Here is a 25,076-nt window from a genome sequence, read left to right as displayed (position 1 = left end):
TAGTTTGTGAGCCCCGATGGGGACAGTGATAATGTAAACCATTGTGGAATATGATGGCGTTACGTAAGCTAGTAAAATAAATATTAGGTCTTGTTATCCGGACCGTGACATTGACCAATTACTGAGCACACTTCCCCTGACACTTTGGGTGTGATTCTACATTGCAGAGTGTAAGCTTTCAAGGTGCTTTTGCTTGATTCATCACTTACATTTTTTTTTTTAAAAAGTCATAAAAATAAAAATTGGCATAAATTTACTCCAGCCCAACCAAGAGTGATTTTATACACGCCAAAACCTTTGGCACAATTTTTTTGCCACATTTTTGCACTAAAAATAGTTGCAAAACAGGTTAAAAGGTAGGAGAAAAAAGCTAATTTTTCTATTTTGCACAAAATTCATGAATTTTGTGCACCCATTTTGAGGAGTCAGAGAATACCACAAGAACAAATATATGCAAATGATGAATCAAGCCCTAAGTTTTTGCTAGTTATAGCTTTCGTACCGAGTCTGATGCACAGTATAAGCTTCCTGATCGGATACCTGACCTGCGTGCATTCTTTACCCCTTCTTTCAGACACTTCAGATTGCTGAACATGGGCTAATTTAATCCTACACTTGCCAGAAAATTCTGCATTCAGTTCCATTCTCCTTGCACCGTCTCCGGCTTTTTCCTGACACCCCTGCTTGCTGATTTTGTCCTTGTCTTAGTGCCTCTAGTTTGTTCCCAACTATACCACTATTCTGCTGTAAACTCGCTTCCTCAGCCAGCAGCTACTTCATGGACGCAACCCTGGCACCTTTGTGGTGAGGGCCATATCCCTGTACATGAGTGAATACTGAAGTGTCCCTAGGACCTGTTAAACCAAGTAGCTAGTGATACAATTCCACCACTCACGGTATCCTAGGGACGCTGTGAATGACAGCTCTGCTGCTGTATGGGATCACGGGCTTGCTGAGCTGCCAGGATTGTGAGTAACAGCTCTACAATGACAACCAATACCAATGACAAAGCCATCCCATCTGGCTGGGTCTATGGCATCTCCTTCAGGTGTTATCTATTCTGGGTGATTACAGGACTATTTAGTACTCTGACAATTGTCAGACCTTTGCCAATTGTACATTTGTTCAGTGGTGTGTTTGCTCTGTGCTTGGAGTTGTATTCTGATCTCTGTTGCAGACCTTGGATTTCAGTTTCTGACCATCTTACCCCTTTGTCGTGATCCCCTACCTTCCTTATTCTCTGACTTCGGACTGTTACCTGACTACACTTTTATCTATTCCCTTTGTCTATTATAACCCCTCTTGGCGCTGACCCCGACCTTCTGACTATTCTGCCTCATGATAAGTCCGGGAATAGTGACCAGCGTCACACTGAGTAGTGACTAGCGTCACAGCTAGGACAAAGACCATCTGTGTAAGCGCTAAGAATTGTCAGATTTCCGTGTACAGTCCATAACATAACAATTTTTACCTGTCCTTTAAGGATGAGTTCACACAAGGATATCAAAAGTGGTAAAGGAAAGCACCATTTACAGCACTCACAAGTTGTGCTATCATAATTTGCTGCAAATTTCTTTAATAAGTCCAACTTCTCAGTGTACAAATTCAATACATTGTGGCTAGAAAAATCCTCGACAGGTGGGAATTCACATGATGCCTATTGGATGGTCAAACATAGGTACATAAAGCATAAAATATCCCAACAGAGTATTGACAAATCAAGTTTTTTTTTTCCAAGCTGTATACTAATACAGGGAAGGCTGTAAAGTAAAATCAGTCAGTGGGAGAACAGAGGCTAGCCTCCTTTTCCTAGATCCAATAAGAACTTTGAGTCTGCCCCTGTAGTATATAGATCACCACTAATTATACACAATATTGTAGTTCCCTCACCCGCTCCTGCAGCAACTCCACAATCTGCTGGATGCATTCATTTACACTGTGGAGATTGGTCTTCAGCACCAGTTCTGGGGCATCTGGTTTCTCATACCCAGAGTCAATTCCGGTAAATCCTGCAAATAAATGGTGACACCGGGCATCTCAGTAATGAGCGGTCCTAAACAATTCAGTGTACTCCTACATACATGGAGACCTTCAAAACTGGTACTACAAATTGTCTATGTTCCTCAAGTATACCTTTGATTTCTCCAGCTCTGGCCTTCTTGTACAAGCCCTTCACATCTCTGCTTTCACAGATAGCTAATGGAGCATCCACGAAGATCTCGAAAAATGGCAATCCAGAATTTTCATGTATTTTACGAGCTTCGTCACGATCCTATTGAAATAATATAGAATCATCACTATTAAAATGTCTACTGTATGTTCCCTAATACGGAGGCTTAAACAGCTCATCTGATAAGCCTAGATTTATAAATACTTTCCTATTCCAAACAATAAAAATGTCTGAGGATTTTTACATTGTGCGTTTCTTCTGTTGTTCTTCCTAAAAATATATGAATGGAAATCACCATTCTTCTGGTCAATGAGGCGGGTCCCTACCCAACATGACACTGTCTAATCAATCAGTGCTGACAAAGTTGGGAGACATCCACAAGGTGAAAAGTATTATTGTCACTCTTCATATATTTCCAGGAAAAGGAACAAGAATGGTACAAGAGCTCTAGGCTCCAGAATGTAAAAGTATTTACCAAGATAGACATGTGAGGATAGGTGCAGGCACTCTATGTAAAATGGTGAATACAAACTAGTGTACAGCCAGCCTAAAAATAACATATCCACATATTGCGGGGGACTTAAGGTCCATGGCTAGGTCAGTTATAGACTCATTATTGGTTGTTACCTTGGTATAAGGAGAAATGAAGCTGGTAATGCACACCAAACCGGCATCGGCAAACAGTTTTGCTACTTCTGCAATTCGGCGAATGTTTTCTTCCCGATCCTCAGATGAGAAGCCAAGATTTTTGTTCAGCCCATGACGGATGTTGTCACCATCGAGAGAGTAGCAGGGAATAGCATGGGACACCAAGTATTCTTCCAGGGCAAATCCCAGAGTTGTCTTTCCAGCTCCAGACAAACCTGAGATTGATGAAATGATAAGGGTTATATAAATCGCATTCATAACATGTAAGAATATAAAGTCACCTATTCACATCAGAGTAACGTCAGCCCAGCCTGCCGACATCGTCAGTCCAATGCGTATGGAGGCCTCTTGATTCTCCCAACATATGAATGATGACAAAGCATATCAATTTCAGACAGCTGATCTGTTTGTGCTCGACAAGATAAGCTGCTGCCAGAGATGTTTGGCAGCAGCTCTCTCATAGAGGACACAGGATCACTCAATTGAGCAGAACAATCAAGTGTATGGAGGAGTCAGGCGAGAGCAGCTGGCCAAAGCTTTAGTCAAACCATCGGTCGGCCGACAAACACCTAAGGTTATGGGCCTCCTAAGAAGTATATCTAAACTCATGGACTCACAAAAGATTCAAGTCATCAGAGCCACAAAATCCAATTTTACTAGTTTCCAAATTAGGGTTCGTTTGATAAAGGGAAAATCAGGGGGTTTAATTACCGGTAACTACAGTAAAAGTTATTTTGAGTAAGAGATTGTGTTACATTCATAGATGTAGTGTTCATTTTCACCACATATAGAATATACTTGTGGTGTCATATCTGACATATAAAATTACAGTATTTTTTTCATCAATACCTATACTATAGCTAAGGCTTACATGTAATGGGCAGATCATACCTGTTAACCAAACAGTGCAGCCGCGGAAGCCTCCTCTGGTGCCAACAACTTGACCTCTCTTGTTTCTACTCACATGGTGGGACTGGTAGACAACATTTGTGGACTTCTGATATTGAGCCTGTGAATAAATAATTAATGTCAATTACATATGTAATGATCTCCACCCATAAACTACTTATTTTAGAACAGTCACCATATAGTGATGCCATAATTAACATTGATAGTGACTGATCCCCCATTTGACACAGATCTTTGACAAAGTGGCAGTAAGGGGTCATTTACACTTGCCAACCACGACCATTAAACATCCAACGAATGGCTATATGCAAGGTGATCAATTCTTATATTATTCACGCCGATAATCCGCAAACAACCTTTCTAACGATCGCTCAGTCACTATTATTGACTTGTCTAAATGAGCACCCCAAAATAAAAAAGCAATGTGAAGACTCTTTTACAAGATACTGTATGTTAAAAGCGCTTGTTCCTAATCATTTCTGTGCGCTAACATGCAAGCAATCAACTGCCCAAGAAGCAATCACTTTCTTAATGGATGATTATATCTTTATGCAAACCTAAGAATCATCGATTGTAGACGGCACATCCCTAGATGTAAACTAAACAGTGGATGTGCTGCCAAGAATAGGAAACCTGTATGAAGACAAATGATCATAATAACAATCATTCTTCCCCAAACCATACTTGTAGATAGATGATTGCCGCATGTAAACGGAGGTGTAAGGAGCAAAGGTCAACCAGCTACTTCCGGGATCAGAGCTCCTCACAAGCAGATTCTGCCTGTGTAAAGGGACTTTAAGGCCCTGCAAGATTAGACCACTAGGTCATAGTTCATAAAGCATAACCTGATTGGATTATGCAAATTATGTGCTCTACTAATGATGTCTGGATTACTACTACAACATAAACACATCAGAGACTTTTTTAATGATTTTTTGTTTTTTAAAGATTTGTAAAAAGGATTTTTTTCTTCAAAGATTCCTTGTGGGAAGCCAATTTTACGAAGTCAACCATCCAAGTCATTACACTACAGAAGACGTAAACAGGATCTATTAGGCTGCATGTTGGCAGAGCTGGCACAAGGCTTTTCAGATTTACGCCTAGATACTCTTTTCTTTCTAAAAGGAATTTTATATAATTACTTGGGTACTTTCATGATTAATGTGATAAATGATATAATCACGTAACACCCAACAAACAATAAGAAGATGTAATATGCCAGCTACAACCATACCGCCATCGCCTTCCCTAACATTAAAATAATCAGGCTCACTATAAGCGTAAGGTAAGGAAAAATGGTAAGTAGGTTTAAAAAAAATGCAGCCGGCAAACATCAGGTTCCTGGGAATGCCAAATAGACTTAATATGCTAAGCTAATGAGATGCAGCCTGTAGAGGCTTGCTTCTGACCTGGAAACTTACCCAACACATATTCAGTCAATGCCATAAATCAATAGTACGACACGTCTCCGCTACCATTACTATCGTAATTTACTATAGACTGCCAGATTTCTAGACATTTACATTTTATAGATCAATGAACTCTAGCGTAATGACAACATACTTTACATATGGTTTACAAGTGAATTTTTTACCCTGTTAGATATCGAATCTCAAACTACAAAGTTCATTGAACTCAAAGAGTGATAGTTAATAAAGATGAATGCGTAAGACAATGCTCCCGATAGACCATACATTTTCTTTATCTAATGCACTAAAAGATCAGTGACATTATTCTCTAGAGTTCTACAGGGTCCCAGACTCAAGAGATAGCTGTCTGTAGCACGATCATTTGGCCTACCGTTTGGCCGACAGCTATTTCTCCGGACTTCTTCATACACAGGAGCGCTCCTTGTGTTATCTATGAAAGAGGTGCTGCCAGACTCCTCTGGTGGCAGCTTAGTTTGCCGAGAACCGAAAGATCAACAGCCTAAAATCGGACGTGCCAGATCCATATCTCCCTCTATCGGGGAAAAGTCGGAATCCCCCATACAAATTAGACTGTCAACCGAGCTTGCCGAGATTGACAGGTTCAGCTGACATTAGTCTAATGTGTATGGAGTTCTTAATACCAATCTAAAGGCCATGGAAGTTACCTGATAAAACGGTTTAAAAATGTAAGAACAGAGAAAGGGATTTTTTATATGTGAATAAGCCGGCTGGGTATGTAGCAATCCTGGTTAGGACATGTGAGTATTCAGGAAGGAATGTCATGGAAAATGAAGATGTGGAGAATCTGCCTATTTAGCATATACAGAAACCATTTACCATTAGTGTAATAAAGCAAAGAGTCGTAGTGAGTTCATATTCCCGGTAGATTCCCAATCAGTCCCTCATCAGGATACTGGAAGTTTTACAACACCCAGTTATCTGCTCCATATTTGCGGTTGCTATAAACAGCCTGCATTCTGCTGACCTCTGTTTTCAGAGCGTTTTTGTTTCTGCACATATAAATATATTTATCTCAACCAAGCAACATGCACCTAAAAAAGTCCCATATTAAATGTAAGGACTTGTTCTTACATGGAGGATATGCTGTGGATTTTCCATTCCCATTTTGTGGGAAGATTTTCTGCATCATACACTAGCAGGAAGGTGAATGAGATTATAACAAATATTATCCACATGCTGCAAAAAAAAAAAAAAAGTCATTGTAGTCCAGTCAAAATACAAAAAAAAAAATCCTTTACCCTGAACAAATTCCAAGAAAGCGTTTTATTGTTTTTTTTTTTTGTAGTATTACATGTAGGGAAAAACATACTAAAAGTTTACCAAGATAGGGTTACCACAAAGGGTCCAAATGTGAAGTCAAAGAATATGGCCGCCAAAGCTGTAAAATGTTAAATGCGACTCGCCTTTCAGTGTCTATCATATTTCTTTTACAATTAATACTATTATTATATTTATTATTTAACGATTTATCTTCTTTTACAGAACTGAGAATGAAGGAAAGTCAAGAAACTTGCCCCTTATGCAGCCATGAAGTAGAAGATGACGGAGAAAGAGTGGCGATTGGTGCGAAAGGAGCTGAAGGGATCAATAAAGCCAGTATTGAGAGGGGCGTTAGCACTGTGGTAGCTGCTGGAGCAGTGGTGCACAAGAGATGTCGTATGAACTACATAAACAAGAAGCAAATAGACTTGCATAAGAAAGCTACTTCCGTTCATCGTTCACCTGCCAAGAGAGGTACACGGGTGTCTACTGGATCCTATGATAGGCAACAAAAACCCCTGAAACATGGTATGGCGTAATGGCGATGGGGAAGAGCAACCCAAACACCAGCGCCAGTATGCACACGCTCAAAATACAATGAGGAAAAGGAGAAAAATACGAGCATGCGATGAATAAAATGATCAATTTTATTAGAGTAGAGTACTATAAGTAACATATATATATATAACAATGTGCTTATTAGGGCAAAAATCAGACAGTATCCACCCAGATGACCCTAAACCTCCATGAAGATGGAAAAATTATCCCCAGAACGCACCCCCATGAGGGTCCCTAAACTCCCTCTTGAGAAAACGGCCTGAGACGACGCGAGACGCGCGTCGGGGGTGGCGTGTCCTGGCTCTCCCCTTCCTCCTTGTCTCGGTAAGCTCCCCTGTGACTTTTCATCTCCTCATGCTATCTTGCTGCTATCGGCGGCAGACTACTAAACAACACTGACGCCCCCTTTTTTACTGTAAACTTATGATGGTTATACCTGGGATTTCCTGTCTGGGCGTTCTTTTCACTTTGTCATTGTGGTTTATGGACCCTCATGTGGGTGCGTTCTGGGGCTAATTTTTCCATCTTCACGGAGGTTTAGGGTCATCTGGGTGGATACTGTCTGATTTTTGTCCTAATAAGCACATTGTAATATATATGTTACTTATAGTACTCTACTCTAATAAAATTGATCATTTTATTCATCGCATGCTTGTATTTTTCTCCTTTTCCTCATTGGATCCTATGATAGCACGACGCAGTGTTTGTTCTGTGGACATGAAGTGGTGAAGATAAGATCTAGTAGTGATTTCGATGACTATAGCTTTGTTAAAACGGATGGATTTGTAAGGTCCATCTTGTCACATTGCAAACCCATCATTCATGTTTTGCCGGTGGACCTGAAGCTGAATTCATGTACTGACAATGGTTCTGACACTGACTGCATTCATGTACTGATGGCAGTTCTGGTGCTGCATTCATGTTTGATGGTGGCTCTGGTGCAGCTCTCATGCGATGATAGTGGTTCTGATCTTGTACACATGTAGCAATCCAAAACATGTTTCATGGCTATGTTAAAATTTATAAAATGGCAAAACTTAGATATTTGAGATTATGAGGAGTATTTGGCAAGTTCCTGCCCCAAAAAACGTAGTTTCTGTTCCAAAAAAAAATCAATGTAAGCACACACTAACTTTACCTAAGAAGAAACTCTCAAAATCGTTGTGAAATACTCACAATTTGGTTCCAGTGATGAATTTATGCACTGAAGGTGATTCTGGTGATGTATTCATGTAATTACCCCTTTTAAAAAAATGGCAGTATTGGTTCTGTATGGCAATGTGGCCTTGGATCAAAAAATGTTTTGCGCCCCTGCTGTATATTGTATTTATTCGTGGTCACTTAATAGAGGTGCACCCACATCACCCTAATAAAACGAAGGTTTATGGAAGAGTTTCAAAGGAAATCTCCACTACTCACGACCTAAAGGTTATTGACATCTCCTGACGCTGGACTTTGCTTTTCAATACACTAGAGGTAAAGGAAGAAAGATTACAGATCTTGAAGTCACCTCAAACCACAACACAAAGGTCATGAGTTCAATGAACTTTATGATCAAGATAGTCCTCATAACATACCATAGCTTCTAATTCCCGGTAGCTTCCCCAGCAGTTCATCATAAGTATATTGGAAGTTATACAACAGCCCGTTCTGTGCTTCATCAAGAGCTAAGGCTGTCAAAAACAACCTGAGTTCTGCCGACGTGCTGAAGGCAATGTCAGGAAATTTAGGTTACCTGCAGCCTTGTAAAGTTACTATGGGATTACTCAATGGAACATTTGCAGCAATACTATATGAAGGAATTGCTGGTTCCACAATTCAAAGTCAAAGATAAAATGGAAACTTTCTCATTGTGTCTATAATTATTAGCTGCAGGCCATATACATCATAAAGAGCTTATCCTCAGCTCAGGCACTTTCTGTCTGTTTTACAGTCAGCGTGCTACCAACATCAGCTTAGTGTGTTGACTATTTATGGAGAGGATTTACGAGGGTGGAATTGCTTTAGGTTGTTTGCTTTTCTTGGTCAATTGCACAAAGTTCACCCCTATAAAAAAAATCATAGAAAGCTTCAAATAAAGACAATGATACTTAGGATTCAAAAGTTATTGACATCTGCTGACCCTGGTGTTTGTGTTTTACCAAATTAGTGGAAAAAAAGAGGAAAGATTAGAGCTCTTCAAGTCACCTCAAACTACCAACCAAGGCCGGGGCATGCAATGATCTTAATGAGCAATATAGACCTCATAACATATACTGTAGCTTCTAATTCCCGGTGGTGTCCCTAGATCAGTCATTCTCTATCTTTTTTAGGTACAGGGTGCTACCCACAACAGCTCAGTGTATTGGCTATTTATGCAAAGGATTTACTAGGGTGGAATAGAGGATTTTTTATTTTATAGGAGTATATCCTCCAATTGGTGTTCATCGGTTGATTTTGAAACAGTTTTTCTTTTCTTCTGTACCTTTCCATTTCAAAGTTATTGCCCCCCCCCCCCTCCGTCAATAAAGGTGACACTTCACTATGACCACAGCTGTGTTTTGACTGGCCAGTGATAGAGGAAAAAAAAAATCAGATGCCCACCGAGAGTCAGAAAGGTTCTGTGGTATAAACTCGGTTGAAGGGAAAATTTGCATCATAACACGGGGCGTAACTTTGGAAACGAGGAGTACGGAAGAAAAAGAAAAACTGTTCCAGAATCAGTTGAACATCACCTATTGGAGGAGATAGTCTGTTTAAAAAGTTTAAATTAAAAAATCCAGTGAAAAGTCCTCGGGTGACTTGGCGATTTATGGAAAGGATTTACGGACCTAGGGTGGAATTTCTTTAGGCTGTTTGCTTTTGTGATCATTTGCACTCACTTCACCCCCTATAAAATGACATAGAATGTTTTCAATGAAAGATCCAGGTACTCATGACCTAAAGGTTATTGACATCCCCTGACACAGGACTTTGGTTTTCAACAACCCAGTGACAAAGGAAGAAAAATAAGCAGCTCTTCAAGTCACCTCAATTTACAACACAAAGGCCAGAAGTTCAATGAACTTCACCATCAAGATAGTCCTCATAACATATCTCTATAGAATGATGGCTAGATAATAGCTTAGTCTATAAATTCGAGAGTCAATGTCTTTGCAGACATGGTCTCAAAAGTCACAGACCTCAACGTGGGAGATCTCTCAATCACGTACTAGGGTAACCTTTGTCATGTGTTATAGGTGTCCTCTTCCATCATTTCATTTATACAACATTAACCTTGGCAACAAATAAACTATGCTCCGAAAGAGAAGAACGATGTATATTCTCTGAGAAGAATGGTGGCATGTTCTTGTTGATGTACTGCAAATCTTTGACATTTAAAGTACTAAAGCATGGTGTCCTACCAAGGAGAAAGACCCTTCAGAAATACAATGGCTGATTACAATAAACCATAGCTGGTTACTCCATCCAAGATGGGTGAAATTAACAAAAAAAGTAATTCAGCCCTTGTTTTTGGGGTTTTGTTTTTATGGTGTTCATTGTGAGGTAAAAATGAACAGACAATATGAGTCTTGAAGTCAGTAAAATTGCAGTGATACCAAACTTATAAGGTTTTATTTAATTTAGTGTTTGAAATAATCAGAACTTTGTAAAAAAAAAAAAAAAAAAAGGGTTGCCATTTTCTGAGACATATCACTTATTTTTCTGGTGTTTTTTTTCCATGTGTAGTTACACTGGTACCATTTTGGGGTACATAACATGTTTGATTGCTCTTTATGTCATCTATTTGGGGGAGGCATAATAACGCATGACTCCCCTTCAGTGTTTAACTTATGACTTAAATATTTTTAAATTTTGATAGATCGAACATGACAATACCAAATATGTTGTTTTTTTACATATATTTCTGAACTGGGAAAAGGGGAGGGGGATGGAAACTTTTATATATTTGTAATACTATTCAACTTTTTACTTTTTTCAGGGGACCTGAACCTCCTATTGCTTGTTCTGTATATTACAATCTTACAGTACTGCAGTAGATAGAAAAATTAGTCATCTCCTTTGAAGCTCAGCCACAGGTAGGATTTCATAGAGGAACTAAGATGGCGCAATATTGTCACGGTGGTGGCCATGGGCGCTGGAATAATTGCGCCATATAACTGGGTCCCATTAAAACAGCTGTCAGAGATTGATGCATTGAAATGTTTAATTAGCCGTAATCAAAACTAGTGATAGTCGCTTCCATCAGAAGTGGATGCCAGCTGTATGGCACAAGCCGTGCGTGGAGTAGGATCCAGGGAGTTGGAAGGGGTTAAATGTTTACTTAGAACATTTTCAGCTTGCTCTTTGATCCAAAAGTATAACACCAGACAAAAATTACACAAAGTGCTTTACCCAACCCTACACCAATCTTCATTGAAACAGGAATGTTGTTGGGGTCCCTAGTAATGTGGTTGGGAATCACTGACGTAGGGGGGCAATTTACCAGGCCCTGGAAATATTTGTCTTCAAGGAGGGAAGATGAATGGTTAATAATGCTAATAGGCAAGTGGAATTTATCATATCATTGTTGGCCAACAAGAATGTAGATGAGGACACATGTAAGTTCTAAGTCAAAACCAGGAGTGGAACAATCAGAGTATAAGGCTGTGTGCACACGCTGCGGATTTTGCTACGGTTCCGCAGCGGTTTTGGAACAGTAGCATGATTCCCTATGGGAATCAAAAACCGCAATGCAGACGGTGCGGAATTTTCCGCGCGGATTATCTGCGGTTTTCAATCCGCAGAAAGAATTGACATGTCAATTCTTTCTGCGGATTCCACTGCGGTTTGCCATCTCCTTCATTGAGGAGATGAAAAACCGCAGGGCAAAACCGCAGAGCAATCCGCAGGTAAAACCACAGGTATTTTGACCTGCTGTTTCACCTGCGGATTTTACAAAATCCGCGCGGATGAGAATCCGCACCTAATCCGCAGCGTGTGCACTAGGGTGACCGGATCTCATATGGGGGGGAAAAAATGTCAGAATCTTGTTCGTCTGGACCCCACAAAACGATTCCCCTTTCCAGATATTGAGAGAGCCAAAATTTGAGCTAATAAATTGCTCAGTAGCACAGATGAACCATCAGAGCACGCTAACCTACATGAGTTGATAATTTTACATAGTTATCTAATCTATTCTAGAGCTTTTGTTAAAGTAGTTTTTGAAACGTCAGAATACAATGCTCGGCATTTGCTTACAACTTGCAGGACATATTGCTTTTGTTCTTCATCTTTTGTCAGAAGGTCGTTAAAGTCGGTTACTTCCTACCTCTTTTAATTTTTCTTTCCTAACTTTTGGATTTACAACCCTAGCGTGCTCTGATGGTTCATCTGTGCTACTGAGCAATTTATTAGCCATTAACAACTTTTCATTGTCTGTAATGGTGGGATCAAAAAACGATAATCCCACCAACTCTGCATTCAAATACCACAAATGGTTCGAAAATTTGGTCAGGGCTATTTCTGCAATGTTGTTGTCACATTCTTTATAGTCTAACAGACTATGCAAAATACCTAAATCTTAAAATACCTCAATTTGGATTTTTTCAAACTTTGAGCGACGAGCGGCACGGATTAACGTCGTTTGATCGAGCTCAAATTTTGGCTCTCTCAATATCTGGAAAGGGGAATCGTTTTGTGAGGTCCAGACGGACAAAATTCTGACATCGATTTTTTGCAGTCACCCTAGTGTGCACACAGCCTAATAGAAACACGTCACCACTTCCGGATATATCCCCAACTCCTGGTTTTGGCTTACAAACACTGAGGTAAAATACTGTCCCTTGGGTTAAGAATTTGGAAGAAAGGAGGATCACACATGTGCAGCAACGTTCTCAACAAGAAGTGCTCAGTAATACATGTATAACTAGAATTAACACTATGCAAAAGTTATTGCAAGGATAAAATCATATATTACACTCCAGCCCTGTTTAAAAGAGTAGGAAAAAAATATATATTTTTTTCAATGTGCATATAATGGGTCTTTAGTTGAAAAGATGATGCACATGGCTGTTAGTAAGATGAGATAAGGAGGTTTGGGAAAGTAAACAATCTGCATTTAGAATCCAGATTAAGGTTTACTTTCCCAAACCTTCTTATTTACCTGTATTCTTGTAACCTTCTCTACATCACAAGGGGCAATGGTACGCATTAAAAAGGTCCTTTTATAGGTGCCAATAACATTCTTCCAGCTCATGTAAATGCGCTGCAGATCAGCATATTTAAATAGATCATACGCAACTTGTTCATCGGCGTATGATATTTAGACGGTATCGCCAGCAGCACATCGCCCAATGTCATAAGGGGGAGCATTGCCGACAACACGGATGCTGTATGGGTACAGAACAATTGCAACACTCTTTAATCCCTTGAAGAACAATGGAGGGCTGCACCCTGAGACCCCACCGCTGGCTCAAAAAATGGCCGAGAAGCGTGCAGCTTAGGATTCAGACGCGCTCACCTCCTGAGAGAGGAGCACAGATTCAATAGAACGTCATAGACAATGGAGCAATGGGTGCCTGGGTCCGGACCTCAGGAATTAAAGAGAATTAAAAAAAATTCCAAAAGTTCTGTAACTTTTTCTTTAGCATTCCATTTGGCCGGACCTCACGATGATCGAATAGTAATGACAGACCCTATAAGGAATCAGGAAAAGAAAGAGCTACCCTCGCTTTCTCCTCCTGTAACCTTAACCTAACTGGCCCACTTTCTTTCACATATTGGCGCGATTCATAAAGAATGGCAATTCTCTCGTCAGTCTTGATGTTGAGACATTTTGGAGCCATCAGTCTCCATGCCCCGTCAAGCCTCCATGTAGCCCCCGCTCTGCCCACTTGGTCAGAGCCGGGGATAAAATGGCGTAAGAAGACCAGAAGTCGCTTATTTCTAGGCAACCCAGTGTTGAGCAAAAAATCTCTCAATTTTTCAAATATTTTTTCACCAGAGATCCAGCGGAAAAGCTTTGATGAATCTTCCCCATCGTGGCTTCTATATTTAGCCATATATAAGGCTTCATTTACATGTATATGTTTGATCCATATTTTTAGCAGAAAGAGCAGATACCTATAGTAGTCTATGGGGCAGTTTATAGTGTGTTGGCTAAAAAATAAAAATCATGTAGATGTCTTTTTTTGATCCGAGTCATGGATCAAAATCAGCCATTCACGTCCACGGGCCTGGGAAAAATGACAGACAGCATGCGGATGGCGTCTGTGTGCTGTCCATTGTTTCCCATTGTAATGGATAGGAGAAACTTTCCATTTTTTGCATGTGAGAAAATCACTGACGAAACACTGATGGGAAAAACGGACACCGACCGAACGCAGAAGAAAATCAGACCCAAAACACTGGTGAAAATTGATCAGATTTCTTGATACAGAAAACATATCTACATGAGGGTTAAATTAGAGGCAAAATGCCTGAATTCCAAGTTTTTATTTGTATATGTAGGCTTACAAGCCTGCTGGACAGTCCAAAGTCGCCAGGTGAAAGCGCGTGCATTTATATAAAGTCCGCTGTCCTTGCCCTCCACGGGCGGGCCAAGGCTTTATAGATCTGTCCCTGGAAATGGTTTTTTTCCTAAGCAGTGAGCAAATATCTGTGATCGTCAACATGTTACATTTTAATCTGTCACCTGGGATGATCTATTTTGTAATAATTATTTTTTTTTCTGCTATTGAGATATTCCAGGTGCTTGTTAAAAACAAAAGTGCAGGATTTATCAATTGGATAGACTGCAGACTTATCGATCTGGACCGGACATCCCCTTTAAGGATAGGTCTTCAATATCACCTGTGTCCAGAAGCTTAAGGAGTATGGAGCTGTGATGTTCCTCAGCACAGTGTAGCGCCTGCTCTCGGGTACTGCAGCTTAGATCCTATTCACTACAGGCCATTATCAATTTGTTGCTGATGAACTATCTTAGGCTATGTAACCGATAGCTGCAAATAGCCAATATTGATGACCTATTAAAGAAGCACTCCTTCTTCCAACAAACGTTTAATCCTCTTCATTTATTGCAGTAGTCATATTATATAGCCCTGTGTTCTTACAATTGCTCATGTTGCCTTTCTACCCAGCTAATTCTTCTCTTTTCTCTGTTCTATGTAGAAAAAGGAAGTCTCTTGTCCCTGCATTTATCATTCCCCTCTAGAACTCCTGACCCAGCTGCTACTTCCTCCCCCTGCCAGGGACAATTGACCTCCTGTTCTACATTAAGCTTAGAAGGATTCAGCTAGTCAGTTTTTAATCAAATGATGTAATAAACCTAATGGGAAAGAGAAGAATTAATTGGGCATAAAGCTAAAATGAGCAATTGTAAGTACACAGTGCTGTATAATATTATAATATATTAAGATGAGAAAAACTTTGATGGGAGGAGGAATGCTTCTTTAAGATACCCAGGACCCACATTTTTTACCGATCTGATATTGATGACCTATTCTAAGAATTGGAACTCGAGGACAACCTATCATCTAATTTATGTTTCTCCAAACAGATTCTGGCTGCAGTATTGCATATTTTACTCTGAAAAGCTGCAGTGTTTCCAAAAGAACATACTTTAAGAAGCCGTCCAGGGACTATTTCTCAGCTGCCTCTCAAATGACAAGTCTGAGTCCCAAGCAGCTTCTCCCCACCCTGATCCCTTTGTATGACACGTCTCTCCCAAAAGTATTGACACCCTTGCAATTCTGTCAGATAATACTCAGTTTCTTCGTGAAAATGATTGCAAACACAAATTCTTTGGTATTATTATCTTCATTTAATTTGTCTTAAATGAAAAAACACAAAAAGAATTGTCCTAAAGCCAAATTGGACTAAATTCCACACCAAACATAAAAAAGAGGGTGGACAAAAGTATTGGCACTGTTCGAAAAATCATGTGATGCTTCTCTAATTTGTGTAATTAACAGCACCTGTAACTTACCTGTGGCACCTAACAGGTGTTGGCAATAACTAAATCACACTTGCAGCCAGTTGACATGGATTAAAGTTGACTCAACCTCTGTCCTGTGTCCTTGTGTGTACCACATTGAGCATGGAGAAAAGAAAGAAGACCAAAGAACTGTCTGAGAACTTGAGAAACCAAATTGTGAGGAAGCATGAGCAACCTCAGGGCTACAAGTCCATCTCCAAAGACCTGAATGTTCCTGTGTCTACCGTGCGCAGTGTCATCAAGAAGTTTAAAGCCCATGGTACTGTGGCTAACCTCCCTAGATGTGGACGGAAAAGAAAAATTGACAAGAGATTTCAACGCAAGATTGTGCGGATGTTGGATAAAGAACCTCGACTAACATCCAAACAAGTTCAAGCTGCCCTGCAGTCCGAGGGTACAACAATGTCAACCCGTACTATCCGTCGGCATCTGAATGAAAAGGAACTGTTTGGTAGGAGACTCAGGAAGACCCCACTTCTTACCCCGAGACATAAAAAAGCCAGGCTGGAGTTTGCCAAAACTTACCTGAAAAAGCCTAAAACGTTTTGGAAGAATGTTCTCTGGTCAGATGAGACAAAAGTAGAGCTTTTTGGGCAAAGGCATCAGCATAGAGTTTACAGGAGAAAAAAAGAAGCACTCAAAGAAAAGAACACGGTCCCTACAGTCAAACATGGCGGAGGTTCCCTGATGTTTTGGGGTTGCTTTGCTGCCTCTGGCACTGGACTGCTTGACCGTATGCACGGCATTATGAAGTCTGAAGACTACCAACAAATTTTGCAGCATAATGTAGGCCCCAGTGTGAGAAAGCTGGGTCTCCCTAAGAGGTCATGGGTCTTCCAGCAGGACAATGACCCAAAACACACTTCAAAAAGACCTAGAGAATGGTTTGAGAGAAAGCACTGGAGACTTCAAAGGTGGCCAGCAATGAGTCCAGACCTGAATCCCATAGAACACCTGTGGAGAGATCTAAAAATGGCAGTTTGGAGAAGGCACCCTTCAAATATCAGGGACCTGGAGCAGTTTGCCAAAGAAGAATGGTCTAAAATTCCAGCAGAGCATTGTAAGAAACTCATTGATGGTTACCGGAAACGGTTGGTCGCAGTTATTTTGGCTAAAGGTTGTGCAACCAAGTAATAGGCTGAGGGTGCCAATACTTTTGTCTGGCCCATTTTTGGAGTTTTGTGTGAAATGATCAATGTTTTGCTTTTTGCTTCATTCTCTTTTGTGTTTTTTTTTCATTTAAGACAAATTAAATGAAGATAATAATATCAAAGAATTTGTGTTTGCAATCATTTTCAGGAAGAAACTGAGTATTATCTGACAGAATTGCAGGGGTGTCAATACTTTTGGCCACAACTGTATGCATGCACGTCAGTCATGTGGCACGTTCAGGGAAAAGCCACCAGGGACCAGCCGAGGACTAGTCATCAGAGTCACATAGTTCCTGGAACACTTATCAAAGTATGTTTTCTCTGAAACATCACAACATTTCAGCGTAAAAGATACACAGCTGGAATAAAGTAGCCAGAGTTCGATTTATACGGCCCGTGTTTCCCAAAGATTTTGTCGGGATCTGTTGACCATTTAATTTTGTAGGAGCCTCCCTTCTCTCCCCCAACTGATAATCTTGGGAGAATAGGCCTAAAGCCCCCGTCACACTAAGTGAGATCGCTAGCGAGATCGCTGCAACAGCGATCTCGCCGTGTGTGGTACGTATCAGCGACCGGCCCCCCCGCCGGGTATCGCTGATCGTGCAGCAATGTCCTGGGCCATTTTTTGATCGTTGGTCTCCCGCTGGCCAGTGCGCATCGCTGCGTGTGGCAGCGGGAAATCATCGATCAGCGAGCTCCCAGCGCTGTAAGCAGACGCTGGGAGCTGGTATCCAAGGTAAACAGCGGGTAACTAAGCTCACCAGCGATCATGTAGCGACACACCAGGTCATATCGTTGTCGGGAACCGCTGGTGCGTCGTTTAGTGTAACGGGACCCTAAGTCTTGAATTTCAGCGGCTGAGTCTTTTCTTCCATGCAGAAATAGAGACTAACATTTATCTAATGTGTATGGGGCCTACATATTTCCTTGAAAACACTGAAGTCACAGGAAACCAAGTAAATAAAACTGTACATCTGTTGGGGAACACTTACATAGCCACTGTTGGGGAACACTTACTGTACATAGACACTGTTGGGGAACACTTACATAGTCACTGTCGGGAACACTTACATAGCCACTGTCGGGGAACACTTACATAGACACTGTCGGGGAACACTTACATAGTCACTGTTGGGGAACACTTACTGTACATAGTCACTGTTGTTGGGGAACACTTACTGTACATAGACACTGTTGGGGAACACTTACTGTACATAGACACTGTCGGGGAACACTTACTGTACATAGTCACTGTCGGGGAACACTTACATAGCCACTGTCGGGGAACACTTACATAGCCACTGTCGGGGAACACTTACATAGCCACTGTCGGGGAACACTTACTGTACATAGACACTGTTGGGGAACACTTACTGTACATAGTCACTGTTGTTGGGGAACACTTACTGTACATAGTCACTGTTGTTGGGGAACACTTACTGTACATAGTCACTGTTGGGGAACACTTACTGTACATAGACACTGTCGGGGAACACTTACTGTACATAGTCACTGTTGGGGAACAATTACTGTACATAGTCACTGTCGGGGAACACTTACTGTACATAGACACTGTTGGGGAACACTTACATAGTCACTGTCGGGAACACTTACATAGCCACTGTCGGGGAACACTTACATAGTCACTGTTGGGGAACACTTACTGTACATAGACACTGTTGGGGAACACTTACATATACACTATTGGGGTACACTTACATAGACACTGTCGGGGGAACACTTACATAGTCACTGTTAGGGAACAATGCTGTATGTCTTTCTATGCAGCCGCACACTCCGGTCCCGAGTGTCGACGGCAGTGCCGGGTATTGAGGCAAAGGACTCGTGCAAGTTTTTCGCATTGCACTGGCAAGGGTGACCCCGGCCTAATGTTCATTCTTTCCATTTGTATGTCCATCGTTTATGACGGGTGGAATTGCATGACAGGTTGGTCTTATCATAAGGAGATCGTGACAGATCATAATGGATTCATTGAATTATGAAGGATTCTTTGTGAATTATTTTATAGATCTTTATGTTCATGTGAGTAGAGATTAAAAATGTTTCCCCTAAAAGATTAAAAATTGTTTAACCTGTAGGTTTCCAAAGGTTAAAAACAACAACTAGAGATTTACTAATTGCTCCAGCCCAGACTCTCCATCACTTCTTACAGTGATTGCTTACACTCTGCAGCAGTGACACTATTAGGCTATGTGCACACGCTGCGGATTCACCAGCGGATTTTTCCGTGCGGATCCGCAGGTAAAACCGGAGGTAAATTGACCTGCGGTTTGACACCTGGACAATGGAATAGGTGGCAAACCGCAGCGGAATCCACAGCAAGAATTGACATGTCAATTCTTGCTGCGGATTTAAAACCGCAGCTTTTCCACAGTGAAAAAACCGCAGCATGTGCACAGCAGATTGTAAATCCCATACACTTACATGGTACCGTACACTGTCTGCAGAACTGCTGCGGATCCGCAGAGGCCAAATCCAATGCGGATCCGCAGCAGAATCCGCAGCGTGTGCACATACCCTCAGACTACAGTTTATGTGACCGCTGCAGTCAATCACAGGGCTCAGGAGTTTGTGCCACCTACCGCCTTTGGAACAGCACATCCCTGTTTTATTGGCTGCCATGTTGTCCTGGGACAATGGTTGGGAACAAATATTTGTATGAGCAAAAAAGAAGCTGCACTTACAAGCAAAAGCTAACAAATTTCAGAACTGGTTTTTAGTTTCCTGACTGAATTTGAGCACCGAAGAGTTTTTTAAATCTGCAACATGTCAATTCTTTCAGCATTTTTTTCACCTTAAGGCTATGTTCACATGTTGCGTTTTATTTTTTTCAGCAAGCAAAACCCGCAGTAAAGAAGCTGCTTACAAAAAGCCGTTTTTTATGCATTATTGTTGTCTCTTGTGCATGTTGATAAAGTTTAGGGGCCCAAACAAAGCCTGGTTTAACTTCCTTAGGTTTTTGCACAAAAAACGCAGCAAGTAAATGCGTTTTTTTTTTTTTTTTTTTTACACTTACCCATTGTTTCTTATGGGTGAAAAAATACAATGAAAAAAAAAAATACGCTGAAAGAAGTGACATCCAGCCATAGAGTTTGCTGGTATTGTAAAACACTTAAAATTAAATTTAAAAATTAAAAAAATTAATTTAAAACTGCAGCATGTCACTTCTTTTGTGCAGTTCTGCAGCAGTTTTTCATCTGCTCCATTATAGAAATCTGCAGGTGAAAACTGCAGGGGAAATCCGCAAAAAAACTGGAGGTTTTACCTGCAGATTTAGCAAAATCTGCACGGAAAATTCTACAGCAGAATCCACACCGTGTGCACATAGCCTAAGGGTGTGTGCACACGCTGCGGATTGTCCTGCCGATTTTTCCACGCGGATTTGTCAGAAACCACAGGACAAGAGACCTGCGGTTTATCTGCAGTTTTTCTATGGTTTAGCCTGCGGTTTGACACCTGTCATGGAGCAGGTGCCAAACCGCAGCGGAATCCGCGCAAAGAATTGACATGCTGCAGTTTTTCATTGATTATAATGGTACTGTACAATGCAGCAGAAACTGCTGCGGATCCACAGGGCCAAAACCGCTGCGGATCCGCAGCAGAATCCGCAGCGTGTGCACACACCCTCAGAAACAGACAATCCCTGCATGTGTTGCAACTGTTGAACAGCCGTGAGACATAGAGGAGCAGGGACTCTAACATATTTTTCAAGCACGCCAAAGACACTCGGTTAGCACCCGAGCATGCTCATATAACACCTTATCCGAGCACGTTCGCTCAGCACTAGAATCTACCTATTTCTTTTGAAAATTCTCAAAGGACAATCGTTCCCAAAAGAAAGAACTACTAAAAAACAATGACACAGCGCATTTTGCTATTACAGTTTTTTGTGATATAACACTACAAAAAAAAACACACATTGCTAAAATGCAAGGTTATATTTATTGGGTAAGGTTACTCAGGGTTAGCAATCCAGCTGGCAAATTTTCAAAACAACAGGATAAAGTCTGCAGATTGCACACAAGTGTGTGGAAAAGGAAAATTACTGTATACACTCTGTTCCAAATTATTATGCAAAAAGAGTTTAGGAGTGATAAGGTTAGAATTTTTTTGTTTGTCATTTAAACTCATTGATGGTGATGTGTGTCAGGGCTCTTTATATCACTGAAAGCAATTGCAGATACCTGTGCAAATTAGTTTGGCAGGTGTGTCCAAATAAAGGCAAGACTACTTAAGAAGGCTGTTCCACATTATTAAGCAGCCTACATTTTTTGCCAAAATGGGAAAGAAAAAGGATGTGTCGGCTGCTGAGAAGCAACAAATTGTGGAGTATTTAGGTCAAGGCATGACTACAATCAACATTGCCAAGACACTTCATCGTGATCATCGCACAATCAAGAAGTATGTAGCTGATTCCCAGCACACACGTGTGCGTGCTGATAAGGAAAAATTGAGGATTCTTTCCAACAGGCAATTGCGTCAGGTTAAAAGAGCAGCTGCAAAAATGCCTCGTCATAGCAGCAGACAAGTTTTTGAAGCTGCTGGTGCCTCCAACGTCCCCCGAACAACAAGATGCAGGGTCCTTCAGAGGTTTGCAGCTGTGCGTAAGCCATCCTGTCGACCACCTCTATCCACTGCACACAAGCAGAAGCGGCTCCAGTGGGCCAAACGATACATGAAGACTGACTTCCAAACTGTTTTGTTCACCGATGAGTGCCGTGCAACGCTCGATGGTCCAGATGGATGGAGTGGAGGATGGCTGGTTGATGGACACCCCATGAAAACACAGCTAAGGCGCCAACAAGGAGGAGGTGGAGTAAAGTTTTGGGCTGGAATCATGGGGAGAGAGATTGTCGGCCCCTTTAGGATCCCTGAAGGGGTTAAGATGAACTCCATATTCTATGTGGAGTTTCTAAAACAGCACTTCCTGCCATGGTTCAAGAGAAAGAACCGTGCTTTCCGCAGCAAGATCATTTTCATGCATGATAATGCACCGTCTCATGCTGCAAATAACACATCTGCATCTCTGGCTGCTATGGGCATCAAAGAGGACAAACTTATGGTGTGGCCACCATCTTCCCCTGACCTCAACCCCATTGAGAACCTCTGGAGCATCATCAAAAGGAGTGTTTGTGATGGCGGGAGGCAGTTCACATTTAAGCAACAGCTCTGGGAGGGGATTCTGTCCACATGCAAAACAACTGAAGCACAAACCATCCAAAAACTGACAAATTCAATGGACGAGAAAGTTCAGAAGCTTCTTTCCAACAAGGGGTCCTATGTGCAAATGTAACATCACCTAGAAGAAAGTTTTGACTTGAAAACTGTTTGATTTCATTTTGTAATAAGCTGATAATGCTTATAATTTCACAAGTGACCATTTTTTTGGTCAAAATAAAAATAAAAAAGTTGAAAACTCTGCTGTGCATAATAATTTGGAACATGCATTTTGAGTGTTTCTTATTTTTTAAAAATATACTGTTTTCATAGGCAGTTTGTTCAAAAACATTGCAATTATACTAGAATAGTAGATGACTGGAAAATAACAATGACTGCAATTCATATAGGTAATTTAGAGAAAATATGAGGAAATATGTTTTGCATAATAATTTGGAACACAGTGTATACTCATGTGTAAGCACATTTTTTTTTTGCTGAAAACGCCCCCCCTCGGCTTATACACGAGTCAATTGTCCCAGAGGGCCAGTGGGGGAGGGGAAGCAGTGGGTCACAGAGGCAGGAGCCAGCGGCTGTGGCTGTCACTGTGCCCACTGCTAAAGAAAAATGAATATTCCTTTCTCTTATAGCAGTGACAGCTGCAGTCGCCAGCTTCCAGAAAACATCATACTCACCCTCCTGCGCGCTCTGCATCTTGTTGGTTCCGGCGCCCTCGCAGCATCTCATTGGTTCCGGCGCTGGCAGCTCTTCCAGTGCCGAGCGATCACGTGGCCCCGCTCATTAAGGTAATGAATAAGCACACCTCTCCACTCCCATAGGCGTGGGGTGCATATTCATTACCTTAATGAGCGGGACTACGTGTTCGCTCGTCAGGAAGAGCTACTGGCGCCGGAACAAGATGCATCAAGGCGCGCAGGAAGGTGAGTAGGATGTTTTTTTTATATGAAACATGCATACAACGACAGGGACCGGGGAGCCATGCATAACACGACAGGGACGGGGAGCCATGCATACAACGACAGGGACGGGGGAGCCATGCATACAACGACAGGGACGGGGGAGCCATGCATAACACGACAGGGATGGGGGAGCCATGCATACCACGACAGGAACGGGGGAGCCATGCATACAACGACAGGGACCGGGGAGCCATGCATACAACGACAGGGACCGGGGAGCCATGCATACAACGACAAGGACCGGGGAGCCATGCATACAACGACAGGGACCGGGGAGCCATGCATACGACAGGAATCGGGGAGCCATGCATACAACGACAGGGACCGGGGAGCCATGCATACAACGACAGGGACCGGGGAGCCATGCATACAACGACAAGGACCGGGGAGCCATGCATACAACGACAGGGACCGGGGAGCCATGCATACGACAGGAATCGGGGAGCCATGCATACAACGACAGGGACCGGGGAGCCATGCATACAACGACAGGGACCGGGGAGCCATGCATACAACGACAGGGATCGGGGAGCCATGCATAACACGACAGGGATCGGGAAGCCATGCATAACACGACAGGGATCGGGAAGCCATGCATAACACGACAGGGACGGGGGAGCCATGCATACAACGACAGGGACCTGGGATCCATGCATACCAGGACAGGGACCGGGGAGCCATGCATACAATGACAGGGACAGGGGAGCCATACATACAATGACAAGGACGGGGAGCCATGCATACAACGACAGGGACCTGGGAGCCATGCATACCAGGACAGGGACCGGGGAGCCATGTATATGACAGGGACCGGGGAGCCATGCATACAACGACAGGGACGGGGGAGCCATGCAGACCAGGACAGGGATGAGGGGACAATGCATACCAGGCTTATACTCCAGTCAATAAGCTTACCCAGTTTTTCGTGGCAAAATTAGGTGTCTCGGCTATATACGGTATTTTATACTAGTGAAAAATGCTGTATATTTTCAGGAGTCCAGAGGTTACATAAGAAGTGTTTACATGGACATCGGCCACCAGAGAAAACTAGATTTTAATTATTTCCAAATGTTATCAGATACTGACTTTACTCCTGGTAACACCCTCATTGTCCCTTGTGCAAACGGAGAAACATTAGACACAAGCTTTATTTGCTATTCCCTTTTCTCTACACTGTTCTTTCTTCGCTTACAAAGCACAATCAAATGTTATGTGAACCCACGTGAAAACTTAAGTAGATTATATGGATCTATCACATCACTGAAATCAATTCGTACAGATTTGATACTGGTAAAAATGAAATTGATAATTATTTAGGCTACGTTCACACGTAGCGGAAATTACCGCGAGAATTCCGGATTCCACTCCGCGGGAAAATCGCATTTTAAATTCCCGCGGAAAAACTAGCATTTTGCAAGTGTAATTAGCTTGCAGAATGCTAGCGTTTTCCAAGCGATCTGTAGCATCGCTTGGAGAACTGATTGACAGGTTGGACACACTCGTCAAACAGTGTTTGAAGAGTGTGACCAACTTTTTACTATTGAGGCTGCCTATGCAGCCTCAATAGTAAAAGATAGAATATAAAAAATAATAAAAAAATAAAAAATATTGTTATTCTCACCTTCCGCGCAGCCTTTCCGCCTCTCTCCACGCTCTCGGTCCCAGTAATCCTTTGCGAGAATGACCGCGATGACGTCCGTTCTCGCGGGATCGCGACGTCCCGCGGTCATTCACAGCAGGTTAACAGAAAGTAACGGAAAAACACAAATATACATCCATATACATATTTTTATGGATGGCAAACACATCTTAAAA

General features: G+C 41.8%; 1 protein-coding gene across 2 annotated transcripts in view; it reads right to left on the bottom strand.

The window, feature by feature from the left end:
• PAPSS2 (3'-phosphoadenosine 5'-phosphosulfate synthase 2) overlaps positions 1-25,076 on the bottom strand; it is a 77,339-nt gene that overhangs the window by 28,007 nt on the left and 24,256 nt on the right. For both annotated transcript variants that reach the window (XM_073548197.1, XM_073548198.1), the window contains exons 2-5: positions 3,710-3,827; positions 2,798-3,033; positions 2,134-2,272; positions 1,891-2,009 (exon numbers count right to left, since the gene is read on the bottom strand). In XM_073548197.1, the coding sequence (XP_073404298.1) occupies positions 1,891-2,009; positions 2,134-2,272; positions 2,798-3,033; positions 3,710-3,827 (612 nt within the window). The remainder of the gene's footprint in view (positions 1-1,890; positions 2,010-2,133; positions 2,273-2,797; positions 3,034-3,709; positions 3,828-25,076) is intronic.

Source organism: Dendrobates tinctorius, unplaced genomic scaffold, assembly GCF_039654945.1.
Source record: "Dendrobates tinctorius isolate UK_male_01 unplaced genomic scaffold, ASM3965494v1 ptg000156l, whole genome shotgun sequence".
Taxonomy (NCBI): Eukaryota; Metazoa; Chordata; class Amphibia; order Anura; family Dendrobatidae; genus Dendrobates; species Dendrobates tinctorius.
The sequence above is the reverse complement of the archived record's forward strand: the minus strand, read 5'-3'. Positions and strand labels throughout refer to the sequence as shown.